The 16468-nt window shown below is 40.3% G+C and overlaps 1 protein-coding gene and 2 long non-coding RNA genes across 5 annotated transcripts in view; 2 read left to right on the plus strand and 1 right to left on the minus strand.

Moving 5' to 3' along the window:
• LOC145434972 (uncharacterized) overlaps positions 1–16468 on the plus strand; it is a 190850-nt gene that overhangs the window by 133825 nt on the left and 40557 nt on the right. The gene's annotated exons all lie outside the window — the stretch shown is intronic.
• LOC145435880 (uncharacterized) overlaps positions 1–16468 on the plus strand; it is a 40535-nt gene that overhangs the window by 1731 nt on the left and 22336 nt on the right. For all 3 annotated transcript variants that reach the window (XM_080313143.1, XM_080313144.1, XM_080313145.1), the window contains exons 2-14: positions 274–384; positions 1489–1590; positions 2052–2250; positions 3761–3942; positions 6183–6260; positions 6323–6453; positions 6826–6927; positions 9007–9166; positions 10078–10189; positions 11976–12099; positions 12976–13138; positions 15024–15179; positions 15543–15680. In XM_080313143.1, the coding sequence (XP_080169269.1) occupies positions 274–384; positions 1489–1590; positions 2052–2250; positions 3761–3942; positions 6183–6260; positions 6323–6453; positions 6826–6927; positions 9007–9166; positions 10078–10189; positions 11976–12099; positions 12976–13138; positions 15024–15179; positions 15543–15680 (1758 nt within the window). The remainder of the gene's footprint in view (positions 1–273; positions 385–1488; positions 1591–2051; positions 2251–3760; positions 3943–6182; positions 6261–6322; positions 6454–6825; positions 6928–9006; positions 9167–10077; positions 10190–11975; positions 12100–12975; positions 13139–15023; positions 15180–15542; positions 15681–16468) is intronic.
• Positions 9967–12070, minus strand: LOC145435882 (uncharacterized). The gene is made up of 2 exons (XR_013914087.1): positions 11937–12070; positions 9967–10170 (listed from the first exon to the last, which is right to left on the minus strand). It is a non-coding gene; the product is annotated as an uncharacterized LOC145435882 (long non-coding RNA).

Genomic DNA, 16468 nt, shown 5'->3' on the forward strand with positions numbered 1-16468 from the left:
TTTAAAAGTTAATCGCGACCTGTTTTGAGTTAGCGACCCCTGGAATAGAACTAGCAAATTACAAGCAGCTCATGTAACAGAAAGTATTATAAATCTGGCCGAAAAATGAAAATTGATCGACGGAAGTGGAAATAACCTGAAATCACAACCGGTTAGGGACAGAGAATAGGTTAAACCTGTAGGCTTGAGTACTTCGGATAAGTACCGGGACTACCGATGCTCAACCACTGGAAAAGATTCAGTAATTCAGCATGAAATCTTTTTACGTTTCAGAAAGCCAAGCTTTTGAAGCACGCAAATGATTCGTATGAACGTCGAGACTTCGAAGAAGCCGCAAACTACTTTTCGGAACTTGTGGAAAGCTCCCAGGAAAAGGATGTGGAGGTAGCCTAAAGCCTATGTATAGGACCTATATTCAAGAATATCCCTGTATGACTGGATAACTAGAAATAAGCTAAACTAGAAAAAAGCGAGGTAGTGTAATGGTTATGCGTCCGGCATCTCGATCGGTAGGTCGTGGGTTTGATCCCCGGCTGGGTCATACCAAAGACTTGAAAATTGGTATTCGCAGCTATCCTGCTAGGCGCTCAGCAATCACGGATAGCATGGAGGAGGAAAATAACGGGGGCTCAGACTCGATGACCGTATCGCAACTCCGTCGTCAAAGCATCTCAATGGTGCAGGCAAAAAAGAATATCATATCTCTCTCTCTCTCTCTCAAGATAGGTTAGCAGTAGGCCTACTGAATTCGCAAAAACTTGGAAATTGATTGAAATGCCGAATTAGAACATAATGCAACAAAGGTGCAGTTGGTATTCAATAAATGTCCATTCTGATAAGCAGTGTGCACTGGTGAAGCGGCATGTGCCCAAATCGATTAGGTCGGTCGATAAACCTATCGAGCATTCAGCGCTTATTCGTCGGCGTAGGGAAGTGAGCGACTGCAGTTCCTATAACCAGGTTAAGGCAATGAAATCATGAATGAGTCAACATGTAATCAACTATCCAATTTGTGCCAGTCATTACAATGACAGTATGTTCACTGTGATTGCCAAATGTTGATCTTTTTTCCATTTGTGTGCATTTGAGTCAACTATCATAATATTTACCATTCCTGATTTTTGCCTGCAGAATGAGTTGCTATGGAATCTTAAAATTACGGTACATCATACTTTGCCAGTTCATTTTTCGTTTCAATCTCTTTCTATAACGGTATACTTCTTATTGTGCCGTTGACTCTCGATAAGGGGAGCACGTAAAGTGAGTTACTTTGAGTTACTAAATTACACTGCAATGACTGTAGCCTGTAAGTAATTTATATATACCGGCATAAGAAGCATAGCATGGAAAATGTCTTTACACTAAGTGTGGCTCGTATTTAACTTTACAGCTCTCATGTAGGCCTAGCATTTTCAGGAAAACCAGAAATTGGATTAAAATTAAATCATACAAATATTTCAGAAATGCTGGACTATTCTTTTCATACAGTGGTTCATTCGTCGGTGCGACTGCCTTCAACATCTGAACCGAGACACAGAAGCAATGCACGATGCTGACATGGTGGTGAAGATGTCTCCGGATAGCTACAAGGTTGCTTCTTCTTTTCATTTACTCTTGAAAGCAGAGTTAGAACGACTCCATTGAAATTGTCGTAAAAAAGGAACAAAATATTACCATGGGCCTATCAAAAACGACACCTATTTGTAACTTCATTGGTCATCGAGTCAAAACTATAAAAGTCATATTGACTTGTTACTCTGAACCTTGTGACTTGGCTACAACCCTACTTACAATACTTCCGTTTTTACTTACTCCTGAATCCATTCTACCTGTGTTTGAGTAGAAATTGGTGACGTTACTTCTACTTGATACTATGAAATGCACTAAAATTTTAATCTCGTGGAAAGTGCTTTGAAAGTCATTATCTATTTCTCATGTGCTGCTATCAGTGTCTTGTTACTGACAGCCACCCAAATGGTATGTTTTGAAAACCAGCCGCAATTTAAATTAAAAAACACCGTTTTCTATCAACCCAAAATTTGTCATTTCAGGGCTACCTGCTTCGCGGAGCGCTGCATCAGATTCACGGTCGTTACGACGAGGCAATTTTTTGTTATTTCGACTCCCTCGAGATCATGCGACTCAGCGAAACGCACATCAGCTTGCCCGAGGTCGCCAGGAAGTGCCTCGATGACATCATCAGATCGGCTCGACCAATCGCGGAGCTTCCCGAAGACATCTCAGAACGCGGTAGGATTTCAGCACGAATATTGTTTTGCCAGTTGTTTTGAAAATGTCGCTTGCTATTTAAAAAATATGATGTTCATTGATCGCCAGGTCGATTGGGGATTAGCTAATTTTAATCCTTGATTCGTAATCTCAGAAAAACATAACTTATCCCTCCGTACTCTAGTAGCCTATATGCAATGAATTTGTCCAATGTGACAGTCACTTTACGGTATTCTCAAACTAACGGTTCTGAACCAGGGTTCTATGAGCCAGTCCCAGTGGTTCCGCTGGAGGTCAGAACATACACGGAACTCATACGGCTAATTCCATTATAACTTAACAAAGGCTGTAATGCATACCCTCAGAGTTGTCCAATAGGCCTATTATAAAATGTTGTTTTAATTTGAATTCTGGGTAGGCTACATTAAAAAAAAATTAAATTGAAAAATTTCCAGCCGTTCAAAAGATAAGACGATTCAAAATTCTCATGTCACTAGGTGGCGCTGCATGCAAAAATCTTTAAAATGCAATGCTGCCCACCACAACTACTATTATGACCAATAACGCAATGCAAAGACAAATTTTTTTGTGATTTTCTTGTGGAATAGAGATTAATTTGAAAATCCAATTCTTTATCGATCATACTGCTTCAAAGTAAATTTTGCAATAATTTTTTTTTGTGTGAACGAAATCCTACATGGATTTTCAAGTCCGCACTTCCCCCCCAATTTTTTTTAGTCCATTACCTTTTTTCCTTTGAGTTTAGAGCGAAAAAGTTGATTATTTTTCAATTCCTTGGCCCCAGAATTGTATAATTGGACATTTTAATTGATTCTCCACCATGATTAAAGCAGAAAATATGGATTTTAAACTTGTTTGCATGCAGCGCCACCTAGTGACAAGAGAATTTTGAATCGCTGGAAATTTTTCAATTTAATTTTTTCTAATGGATCCAGAATTCAAAAAAACAACAAATAAATTATAATGGAATTAGTCATACGTACACTCCAATAGGTGTGGACAATTTTTGTATTGACTTGGCTTGTACTCGAGTCATTGTGCATGACTCGAACCAAGTCATATGACTCGAGACTAGGACGGCCAGGACAGACATTGAAGCTTCGATGAATTGTACAATCACCACTTTATTGGTATTTCGTCAATCAGTCCTGATACTTTGCAAATAGCGCTAGAAACCGTTAAGACTGAGGTAAATTACTACCGGTTTATTATAAATGAGGGCTGTTCTATTCTATATTACTCGAGCAAAGTTGAAAAAAGTGGGTTGAACCGGTTTGAACTCCAAACTGAACCGTGAACACAATGTCTTGGACTCGGACTTGACCCTCCACTCACTTACTTGGACTCGGACTTGACTCGGTGGTGAATTGAAAATGACTCGACTTGACTCGAGTCAAAACTATAAAAGTGACATAGTCTTGTTACTCGGAACCTTTTGACTTGGTTCCAACCCTGCTCAGTGCTCGCTGGTCTACTTTGCTACCGTCTAACTTTCACAACTTGTTGGCAGACGTTGTGACGCAACTGTACGTTCTCGGCGAGAGTCTACAACGAGAGATTCAATTCACGCTGGCCATTCGTTCGATGAAAGTCGCGCTTCTCATTTGCGAACAAGGCGACGTGCAGGTCGACGAAGATCTCAAAATGAGAATTCTCTTCGTTCTCGGTCAGAGCCAGCAAGGAATCGAGAAGGTGGGTTTCCAGTGGTCATTTTACGCATCTGAGAAAATGACACGAGTCAGCAAAAAATAGAGACTCGAGTCTGTCTCGAGTCGAGTCATTATAACCCTGGTCATTACTACTTCAAGTTTAAATAGAAAAGTAATACTAGATTGAAAATCAAGAATTGGTCAAGGGTGCCCCATAGTGTTAGTAGTTAATCGGTGGTAGCCACTAGATCTAACACTGCTGAGCGGATTGACAAATTCTCGAGTCCTACTACGATCCTGTTGTTTTAATGCTCTGTCCCGACTGCGGTCTGGCTCCTAAGGCCGGATTCTAGATATAACCGTGATCCGAAGTCCAAAAAACTCCAATAATAATTGTCTACTCACAGGACAGTATCGAGTATTGATTGAAACAATGCAAACAGGACATTAAAAACTGAATGATCAAACTCAGCCCTTATCTGAAGTAATTATGTGAACTTGGACTTAGCATGTGGTTTATTTCCATGGACGTTTCACTTCAACTGTTTGGTGGAGTTTGGAAGAGAGTAAGGCTGTCATATTCTTAGTAAAAAGTACTGATTCGGCTCAGATCCGACTCCAGTAGTCTCACAAAAAGTACTGATCCGGTTCCGGTTAAAAATGAGAAAATCCGGCCGCATATCCAGTCCGGCTCCGGTCCTTGCTCTGCTTAAGTAGCCACTTCCGAATTTGCAAAATGTATCACTAGGACTAACCCAAAATTTCTATCTAGACCTATTCAAGTGTATTTTTTTCGTCAATCGCTGTAGAATACGGACGGTGTTGGTAGGGAAAGTAATGTACCATAATTTTCCATGTATAATGCGCAAAATTTTACCGATTTTTTGCTCTAAAATAGGAGGGTGCGTATTATACATGGGTACAGCAAGCCTTGAAAAAAAATCCCGCCATCAAAAACTTGAAATCACACCTTTATTCATGTTTGTTTAAATCGCTCATCACCTCTAGCCATTGGGCCCCGTAATTCGTATCATAGAGTGTAACGCGCTGCCAAATAGAGAAGTGTGTAGCCAATTAACGAAAAGCGTGTTTCTAATTAACGAGAGTCGTCTGCAAAGCACGCGATCTCTTGCTGAGTGGTTTTGTCGTTTGTACGCGAGCGAAATCAGGTCGCTGATTGCTACAACCTTGCGCGGCAATCCTTGTTGATTCATCGCGTCAACGACAGGCCTTGATATTAGCATACACAAGAGCCATGTGCGCAAGATATTAATGCTTGCGTAATCAGTCGCATCTCCAACAGGACTGGTGCGGCTGACATAACCGTTGGCCTGAGCAATCGCATCTGTAATTGTAATAGGCCTCTTGCGCAAGGTGTCGTGTGTCGCTAGTCTGAACTATCACGTCGCCGACCTCGCAGGCTTTGGCTACTGTCTGCTCTAGTTTAGAGACAATTCCGTTAATTGTATTATGATTAGCGATGGTTATGTCATACTTGTTCAACAGTGACATCGCAAAACAGAACAACATCGACTAGTAAACCACAACTATTCAGTATTCATGTACTCATGTACTGCGAATGCAGGGTGCGTACGATACATGGGTACAGGCTTTTTCCCAGAATATACACGTCATTTTAAGGGTGCGTATTTTACATGGGGGCGCACCATATTCTGAAAATTACGGTATTTAATTCATTCTTGCGATGTAGAATAGCATTTCGAGAACTCAGTACCGTGACTAGATTTCTGGAGGCAGGTTTAGTCTCAGTATTGCTGCTTTTTTATCAAAATACACCAACGATGTCTGTGCCTACAGATGGAGTTTGTGTACCATAGCATATTAAGCTTAAGCTCTCTCTTCGCGCCCCGATTATTCAAAATTTCATGTGGGTGATGTCATATTTGGTTATAATATTGTTGATATACAATGTTCTTTCAATTCTCTACTAATTGCTGACGATTACCCAGGATGAGTATCAGTTGAAATTATTCGGGTTCATTTCAATATGAATATACTATTGAATTTATAAAAGCGATGTAAACTTTTCACAAACATTACAGAATCCAAAGTCCCAAAAGCCATTAGTTTTGCATCGAAATCTGTCAACTAGAAGTAGCCTACTATCAAAACACAACCCCTTGAGTAGGCTACGTAGTGCAATTAGGCAGGATATATTTGATTAATTAGAAAATGCAGAGATAATTTTCTTTGTTTTGCTGATCACTGCTGTAGATTTCAATAATTTGACTCGATACTGAGACGTGTTTTATATCTTTTCAGTTTGAAGAAGCGATTGAAAGTTTCAGGTCCAGTTTGAGTTACGCTCTCAGAGTGGGGGATATTTCGTGTGAGACGAAGGTCGGGTCTGCTTGTTGCGATTGTTCGTTCGCAAACGCTAAATTTTGTTTCAACTTTGTCAGATTTATCTCAGCTTGTCGTCGCTGTGTCTGGATCAAGATCGTCATCCAGAGGCTGCTTCGTATTTTCTGCGACTGCTCGCCGTCGGACAAGATATTCTCTCTGCTGTGGGCGGAGACGAAGAAAAGTTCAGGTGCTGCTGATCCACCAGGGTTGTAAATGACTCGAGTCACGATGTTTTGAGTAATAGTTTCAACCAGTAAAGAAAATAAGTAGTTCGATTCTAACATTATGTGCGAATACGCCTAATTTACTTACCTAAGAGCAAAATTTTGTTGTAATTATATTAGTTTTTTAAGGTCAAAAAATGTCAAAAAATTTTTCGGTCAAAATCTTCCGATTTTTAGATGGAAAAAAATTCGCCTAATAATCACCGGTACTTGAAAATTGTAATGTAAGACAATTTGTAATAAAAATTGAGGTAATAATTATAATGACAGCTGTTTCAAACTTTTCAAATTTACTTCCGTCTGATACATAACAACTGACCTGTGTGTGTTTTCAGAGAACATTGGTCGGTGGACATGGAGGCGAACATCTTGCTGAACCTCTGCATCTCGTTTAAGTCGATGCGACTTTACGACGAAGCCATCGGAATGGCCGAAAGGTGAATTCCGTAGCGACCGCGTACTTGCGATTAGGGCTGAGCACAGTGAATGGAGTACCGTAAACCGGGGTAACTTTGGACTTAAGGGTAACTTTGGACACTAAGCAGTAAAAGATCTAAATGGTTATTGATGGAAAATGGTCGCCGCTGGATGTCCAATTCTTTTTCATGAGGCAAGAGTACCACAAGTAGTCTCAATAAAAGATGGATTCATTTCACTACAAGTTAAAGTTGACCCAACATTGATAAATTAATGGCGGGGGTCAATTTCATCAAAATTGATGGCCATTAAACTTCTAACAACCAAACATAGATAGCATGTGATTCATAGATTCAAAACTTGGCAGCAGATACCTCTAAGTAGTCTTAATCCATGGAAAAAATCTCAGTGGGCTCACCCTTGGATCAATACAAGAAAATGTGATGTCCAAAGTTGCCCCGTCAAATTTCATCAGAACGGGGCAACTTTGGACAGTGGAAAATGTGATATTGAGAGCTCTGGAAAGTGGCTGCTTCATCTGTGTCAAAGTGTATCGTCAACTATAGTCATTATGACTGGCCTGATGGCTTTTTAAAATGTAATGAGACGGTCAACAAATTAAGAGTTTGCCAAAATATGAAAAATGGGTAGGCAATGAGTTGAGAGATTGTAATCGGGAGCAAGCTACTTCAAAAACTTATCACATACTCCTAAAGACGTGCCTGCTGAATATGGGATATCGTAAATCATGACAAATATATCCATCAGAGGACATAATAAAGGGAAAGTGATTCTTTTAAAGAACAGTAACATATTTGAAATCAGCAATAATTCACGGTAACATTCTTAATGTTTGCTGTCAGTTGCTGACACTGCCAGTGGGATACCCCTCATCACCATATATATGTTATTTATAAGTCCCAATTGGTGAAGGCATGAGGGAAAATTGAGATAAGGGATGAATAAGGGAGCATTACCCTTCATAAACTACGGTACCTAATTTTTTTTTGGGGGGGGGGGGGCGGGGGCGGGGGTGGATTAGGTAATAATCATGCAATAGGCCAGACATAAACTATTTTGTTTCAGTTTTAGCCACTTCACTCATCAACTCTTGCCAAATAAGCCTTATTTACGAGGTTTCATAAACAATAGAGTGTAAAGGCATACAGAAAAGTACATTGTCCAAAGTTACCCCACATGCAGGGGTAACTTTGGACACGGATAATTTACGAAAATAAGGTATTTATTCATGACCATGAAGATTTTGGATTAGGTAATTCTAATCTTTGCTCCATGACCCATGAAAAACACAAAACTTGCCTCCCCTACACCCCAGCATTTCCAAGATACAGAGTGGAATTGTTGAAAATTGTCCAATGTTACCCCGGTTTACGGTACTCAAATCTTAATCAAGTAATAATTCTAATGGTTCGAGTTGAGTAGTAATTGATGATTTTTTTTGAGTACTCAAAAACCGACCGTAAAGATAACGTAATGGTGGAGCGTTCCGCTTCTTGATCTTTAGGTCTTGGGTTCGATCCCAGGCTGGGTCAGACCGAAGAGCTTACTATTAACACTGGTACCCATGGCTTCCTGGCTTGGCACTCAGCATTGCCCGGATAACGTGGAGGGTTGGTGCAAGATTTAGAAAGCCTTACAAGGCAGTATCTGCACCTTCCTTGTCCAGCGGCATATGCACAGCATGCCCTCATGGTATGCATATGGACAGATCTTGCGTGTGTATAGCATGAGTTGGTGTATATGCCGCAAAAAAACAAGGGGAAAAATATAGTAGGCCTACGTCCTATTCCTATTCCTAAAATCATGCCTTCCTTGCCACATACAGTTAATTTAGTAACGAGATTCATAGTTTTTATAGTATTTTTGACTGTAGAAGTCTGTAAACCTAGGTTGATCCTATCACAGGATACAAATCATTTAGCAGTACCGGTATACAAATCGTCGGTAGTGCTGACAAAAGGTTGTTATTTGATAGTTGGCATCACATAGCAAGACAATTTTTGAAATTCAAAATTTTTTCAACTCTACTCTAATGTCCGATTCAAAATCGAATCCCACAACATTTTGCATTCGTTTAGATACGAAAAAGTCATCAGGAACGTCGAGATGTCGCCACCCAGCCCAGTTCCAAACTCTTTCAATCACGAAGATGGATTTCGCGCTAGGTCGGTTCCAACGCTCGGATTTTCCGAACCTATCTTCGGCCAGAGATCGTCAGACGTGTCCGGGATGCTTCAGGTGATCCCACGATGCAATTCTAATCTAACCTAGTCTTCATCTGATCTAATCTAAATGTTATCTAATCTTATCACAATCTCATCTAATCTAATTGAGATCAAAATATAAATGTGGGAAGTTGGCGACTATGTTCTCGGTAACAGCAATTATGTTGCCACTCTGTTGAAGCACATGCTCATTTATACAATTCATTCACAAATCAGCACAAGTGATATCAAGTTTTGTATCTTGTTCGTTTGTGGGTCGCGGTGTCTTACGAAAAGCCTAGAACGAAAGTGGGCCATGCTACAGGTCGGCGGATCAGGAATAATAATAAGAATTAATAGCCAGGTGTAATGGACCATAGTTTTCAAAACGCCATAGGTATCAAAACAACAAAAACCTGTCGGTTACTTTTCCTGGAAAGACAAATCCTCGCCCTACTGATTTCTGCAATGTATTTATCACCAGATATATCTATTTGGGCTTATGGAGAACACTAAAGTTTTTCTATTTGCCATCAGGGATTTCTCGCCATAATCTTCATAGTAGTAGCTCGTCACCATTCTTACGTTATAGTAGGTGGTGCTTTGAAGTCATGCTTCAACTGATATCTTGTTTGCCAGGCTTGCATCCCTCAAATTTGTTTTGCCTTTTTTGAAAAATAATCTAAAATTCTTCAGAAATGGCTACCGATACTGCCCAGTGAATTCACATTCTTGTAGTAGTCGCTGGTATTTAATTGTCTTCTCCGCGATACCCAGAGCAAATCCCAACGACCCCCTGTGACTCGCGACCCACAGGTTTGCAACCGACTGATATAATCTAACCACAATTTAATTGAATTCGAATCGCAAATAATATTTTTCTTCCGGCGACATCAAATCAGAATCTTGGTGATGTCAAAACGTAAATCATTATCCTCTTGTCAGTCTCAATTCATCCTGGGCGATCTCCACGAGCTTTGCGACGACCTCAACAAAGCCCTGCAGCGTTACAAGGAGTGGTTGCGCTTGAGCGAGGCTCTGCAAAATCAATCTGGGGGTGAGTCAAACTTGTTACTATAGCTCAGGGCTGGCCAACCTTTTCAGCCAAAGGGCCACATTCGATTGACGAACTTTTGCGCGGGCCACTATCCGCGCGAAGCGCGAAAAATTTTTGAAGTTCATAGTTCAATAATATTGTCACTTGACTACATTGCGGGCCTGCTGTATATCGTTGGGCCAAGTTTGCGAGGGCTGGGCTATTCGGCGCATGGACATATCGTTATAAAAAGCTGCGACCAACATGCGTCAATCATTTCGTGCCTAGGTTTCATAGTCGACGGTCTTACTGCGAGCGAAAACCCAAGGTCGCATATGTTGAACGAAACTTTGTCTCATAATCGCGAATATAGTTACACTCAATCTGATACATTGGGTGTTCTTCCATTTTCACAAAAGGGCAACAATATTAAAAACGAGTGACAACATGTTGCGCCAAGCTTGTAGAAAAATTTTACCTTTGATAAATCTACCGCAAATTATTCTGCTTTATTGTAGTGTACGAAGATATAAGCTACCAATATGTGAATGGTTGATGGATCTGTCAATGAGTCGAAACTGATATTTTAGTCATCACATCTCAAGTGTTGCGGCCAGACTAATCAAATTTTTGGTTGGCCTTGCAAGTTCACAATCTGTGCAATCCATTTTTGATGATATTAGAAATTTCGGAAATTACCTCGCGGGCCACTCAAAACCTTCTCGCGGCCCACATGTGGCCCGCGGGCCACGGGTTGGCCGGCCCTGCTATAGCTGGACACAATGTTTGGAGTATTCCAATCTGGATCGAGTATTGATTCTAATCATTCGAGTTAAGTAGTGTGAGGTGATTTATTGAATGCTGAAATTATATGTTCCTAGTCACTAAGAGTTTATTTATACACAGTAATTATAATTTCGACGCTATTTTTATAGATTACAAACCTATCGATAGATACGCAACTCCTGCAAATCCCGTCGTTACGCTTGGGCAAGCAGTCTCTCTTATTGCTGAGCAATCTAAAAGCAGCGTAATTAGTAGTGCTATAGCTCGCGACCCGAGCGTTGGAATTTATTAACTGGTCGTAATCAAAAGCGAGTGTCGCACTGATTCCCAATATAGACCTACAAATTAGAATCTTGTGAGGCCAATGGAACCAACCAGCCCTCAGAGTTTGAAAATCGTCATTGTTCCCAACAATCGCTTATTTTGTTCATGGTGTTGCGGCGCCGCCATTGTTGAAGCAATGCCTTTCAGACTTTGAGGATTGTTTAGGGGTCGCTCCAGTGCGACACTTGCTTTCAACTGCGACCAATTATATTGAATTTTAACTCTCGAGTCGCCAGCTACAGCACTACAGGATGCGCTACTTTTAAATTGCTCAGCAATAAGAGACACTGCTTGACCAAGCGTAATCGTATCTATCCGTAGTTTAGCAATTTATACTATTTTCTTCTGTGGAACCCTTTAAATCTGGATTGAAGGTATCACGTCAAACAAAGCTATGCGTGTCAGTCGAGGTTACATTTCTGTGAAGTCATAATCAAACTACAGCATTGTCACAAAGTTCAATATGAAATCGGTCCCACTATAGTCAGAAGAATACCATATTGTCTTTATCTGATGTAGAAGTGCTATTATTTTGTGTGGTTGCATAGAAGGTGACTATTTGAACTTCACACGTCCTTCATCCTGTTGTGACCTTCTAATACTCGACTTGACTGGCAACGTAATCATCGATTGAGAATCGAATCACTCAGCTACTTACAAACAGCACTTCAATTTGATCGCCGGATTGATTTGGCAGGTTTAGAAAACACGTATCTGCTCGATTCTGCATCGGCTCTCTCGTGCCAAGGCAGCGTCTGGTTGAAGAGAGGGGATTACGCTGCCGCGCTTGACTGCTTCCAAAAGCAAGCTGCACTCGCAAAGTAAGTTTTCAAACTATGACTGGCCTGTACAAACTAACAATCTAAATAGTTGACGGTTAACTAGCTAATGGTTTTATGAGTATTTCTAGTTTTAATTCTAAATGTGGATTCTGAAAAGTGAGTAGCTCTATTGCTAGCTCTAGGTATTGAAAAGTGAGTAGTCGGCTGCGGATGCTGATTTTCCGTACGTGTGCGGGCTCGATGACGTCACGAAGGGTAGGGTTACCATATATGACCTTTTTTTAGTCAAACCATGTATTATTTTTCGGGTCTCAAAATATAGTAACCCTAGCAAAGGTGTGACGTAATAGTGTGGCAGAATTGAAAAATAAGCTATATAAATGTAGTTCTAGTCCTAGGTGCGAATTTTAAAAAGTGAGCGCATCTAGTTCTTGTTCTAGCTTCAAATTTGTGAGTAGTTCTAGTTCTAGTTCTAGATGCGCTGAGTGGTTCCAGTTCTAGTTCTAAAATTACCTACAGAAGAATCAGAAAGCACGTGTCATCGCAGCTAGAACTAGCACTACTCATAAAACGATTAGTTATTGACCGTCAATTAGCTAAATGAGTAGTTTGCACAAGTAGCCCCAAAGTGGTTGTCGAAAGTTCATACCGGTACTGATGTCCATGTGCCGAGTTGTTTGTAATGAGTTGTTTCAGAATTGAATCTAACTAGTTTTGTTTGAGTTTGTTAATTACGGATTGAAGTTTTTTTTAAATGTCGTTAGTTCTAATTCTAGTTCTAGTTGCGAGTTTCGAAAAGTGTGTGGTTCTAATTTTAGTTCTGGTTGCGTATTTTTTTTAAATCCAATGGTTTGTTGGCCTACATGTCTGAACTCTGACACTATTACTTGACGCTTATTGAAAATGCGTTTGCAGGCGTACGAAAGTACCACAGCTGATCATGGAAACTGCCTTGTCGAGGGGGGAGGCCCTTCTCGGGCTGCGGCGAATAGACGAAGCTCGAAAAGCGTTCGAGTATGCCCACAAGCTGAGTCGCTCATTGGACGATCTCGAGCCGGAGTGCATGTGCATGTGGAAGGTATTGCGACGCTTTAGTTCCGTTCTCATTCGATATAACCGACTTTGGAACTTGAATCTATCAAGCTGGGGCTGTCACCTAAAATCCTGGGAAATTCGAAATTTAGACTTGTAATTGGAGGTCGACCGATTATCGAGGCCGATAATTAGAGCTTTTCCTATTATAGATATCGGCCTATGAAGGCCGATATCGCGGCCGCTATTTTATATTTAAAAAAAATTCAAAAATTTCTGAAATTCAATGCCCTGTGTTCTCAACCTCAAGAAATCGACGACGCAAAGGGCGATATATGACAGATTTACCCTTGCAGGACGAGTTTAGCTGGGTGAGCATGCAGAGAAACAATGCTTCCTGCATTACAATCTACCTATTCTGGACTGATCTGCAATTCTGTATCATATTTTGCTTTTTGGGTTATCCCAAATTTCATCGAATGTGCACAATCGAGGAATAATTCTTTTCAATTTCAGTTTTCTCGTTTGTTGTTCAGCTTTCTGTGGCATGCACAACTGCCATCTTGCCTAATATATTGTATTTTTGGTGAAATTGATCTCTGCTCCTTCCATATTAATATCGGCCTATGATATCGGTATCGGCCTTGTGAGTGAGCCGATATATCGGTATCGGTATCGGCCTGTAAAAATCAATATCGGTCGACCTCTACTTAGAATATTCGGCTGCTGCCTAAAGTCCTAATTTTTCATATTTCAGTGGGTAATAGGCCTATATTTATATTGAAATATAGCCTACCCAAATATTTTCGGCTGACCATTGTCAACAGACTTCGAAAACTAGCCAGTTCTAATTGTCTTAGTAGGTCAATTGAAACGAAATGTTTCATAGCTCTAATTGTATCTAATTTGTGTAATGTTTCTGTTCTCTGATTTCAATTCTGATCTAATTCCTGGATGTTCTGTAAATGCTACAGGAAAACTGTATACCGTAGCGCAAAACGAGTCAAGCTTGCTGTACAGGCGTTTGCTAACCTTACGCTCATAGGAATGGATTATGATTTGAAATTAACCGAACTCAATTCAATTTTCAAGTATTCGCGAATTCAGTAATTCTAATTGTGTTTTAATTTGGAAAAAAGCTGTTTGGCTGTAATTTTTATTGTGTAGCTATAATACTAATTCTACTCTAATTTACAATTGAATAGTATATTCATCTTGAAATGAACCCGAATATTTTTGGCTGACACTCGTCAGGGGTACTCGTCAGTAACTCGTAGAGAATTGGAAAGAACATTGTATATCAACAATGGTATCACAAGACATGACGTCACCGGCATGAAATTTCGAATAAGGGAGCGTTTAATGTACTATTTTTTGATGGTACACAAACTCATTTTGTTGTCACAGGCTTGGCTGGTTTATTTTGATAAAAGCTGACTTTAAGGCATACAAATGAAAGTGTAACTCCCCTCCCAACGACGTTAAATCTGTCGTCTCGATAATTTTTCGAACAAGCGGGCTTACCAACAGACGTTTGCCAACGGCAGAATTTTTCGCCTGTAATTGTTCAGCATCATCTTGAGTAGATGAGTCCAAGGTGATCTTTTCACCTATCGTGTTGCGCGTTCTCTAATAAATTTAGGGATATGCCGTTCTATGCGTTCCTGCAAACGTTTTCACATTCTTCCCACATAGCCACAGTCACAGTGGCTCTTATGTTCGTAAACTACGTTACTTCTTTGAAGTGCAGGAAGAACGTCTTTATGCGTTGCAGGGAGCGGTTGCGTTGTTGTAAAAATCACGTTGGTCTTCACTGCCTCGTATCGTAACAATTACTGACAGCAGTAAATTGTAGCTGTAATTCTAATTCTAATCTAAACAAGCACTAATCGTCAGCTACTAGTTTTGATCTTGTATGTCTCTATTCTCAGATCTCGAGCGTGTTCGCTGCGGAAAACCGATTCACTCACGCCGCGTACTACTGCGAACAGGCGGTGGCGCTAGCGAGCAAATGCAACAAAAAGTCCGTGCAGATGAAAGTTCAATTCGAACTGGCTCTTTACTACCAACACTCGATGTCTGACAAGGTTGGATAGTTCTAGATGTCTTGTTAGACCACCAGTTCTCCACCTTCATCGACTCATTTCCCCCATATTTTCGCCCCCCATATTTACAGATTCGTAAAAGAGAACATTAAAGCAGAAAATATTTTCACCCAACTCTGATCGCGGGTGAATTGACTAAAAAAGAGAGGTGATTTTTACGAGTAGGTGCTCAGAAAACCGGTTTCCGCATCTCCTTTCCATTGAGTTGACCTTTTTTTCGCGTCATATGCATAATAAACCTTCTTCACGTGCCTTTTTTGGCCTTGGTGATTAAATATATCTCTCTGGTCATTCTAACATTACGCCCCCTGTCTCAGTGTCTCATGTGCAACTTGTGTTTTAAAGGAACTTCGAAAAGCCTCGGAAATCTTGTACGAAACGATCCGGTTTCAAGAAAGTCACATATTTTTGCATCGTCGCAACGGCTGTCGGTATTTCCACGAGGAAGAAGAGATGTTGAAGAAGTGCTACGTCGCGATGCAGGTAAAACTTTGACTTCAGGGTTATCCAAAATTTGGAAAATCTCAAAATTGATGCGTCTCGCTGTCTCATTCTATGCATTATGGATAAAAACGTTAATGAGCTTACTAGCTTTCTGATTAGTTGCTCAAAGAGTCTGTCAACAGGCGGTGATTCTGTAAGCGCATTGTAGTTTGGTTGGCATTGTAGTTTGGCTTCATCATCAAACGGGCGTGATCTTTGTATCATAGCTGATATAACAAATGGTACCGTATATATCTTGACAAGCATATTGGTTATTATTAGGGCGAATTTTTTTTACCTAAAAATCAGGAAATTTTGACCTATAAAGTCGACATTTTGACATTTTTTGACCGTAAAAGACATAATTTTGACCCAACATATGCAAATTAGGTGTTTTCCCGCATAATGTTAGAATTGCACAACTTATATTCATTTTTGGTTGGAACTGTCTGGCCTTACGAAGTATTTTTACCTGAAAAACTTTTTTGACTCAAAAACTGGCAAAATGACACGAAAAAACGAAAAGTTTTGTCATTCTGACAATGGCGTCTACATCACAATTTTTCATCATGCGTTTCTTGATATAAGAACCAGGCAATGCCCACGTAGTCGTGCCTCAGTTAGGATAATGCGGCACGTTGACCATAACACCATGTCAACCTATACCGTTTGTGATTCACAATGAGCAGACATTGGGCCGTCTACATCGGTTAGCCTGTAAAATAGCCTACAAGCTGTAAAATGTCAAGTGATAAGTTCACCGATACTGCAATTTTTTGACCAAACGC

The sequence above is a fragment of the Botryllus schlosseri genome, chromosome 3 (genome assembly GCF_051294905.1).
Source record: "Botryllus schlosseri isolate E-star chromosome 3, Bs_hap1, whole genome shotgun sequence".
Taxonomy (NCBI): Eukaryota; Metazoa; Chordata; class Ascidiacea; order Stolidobranchia; family Styelidae; genus Botryllus; species Botryllus schlosseri.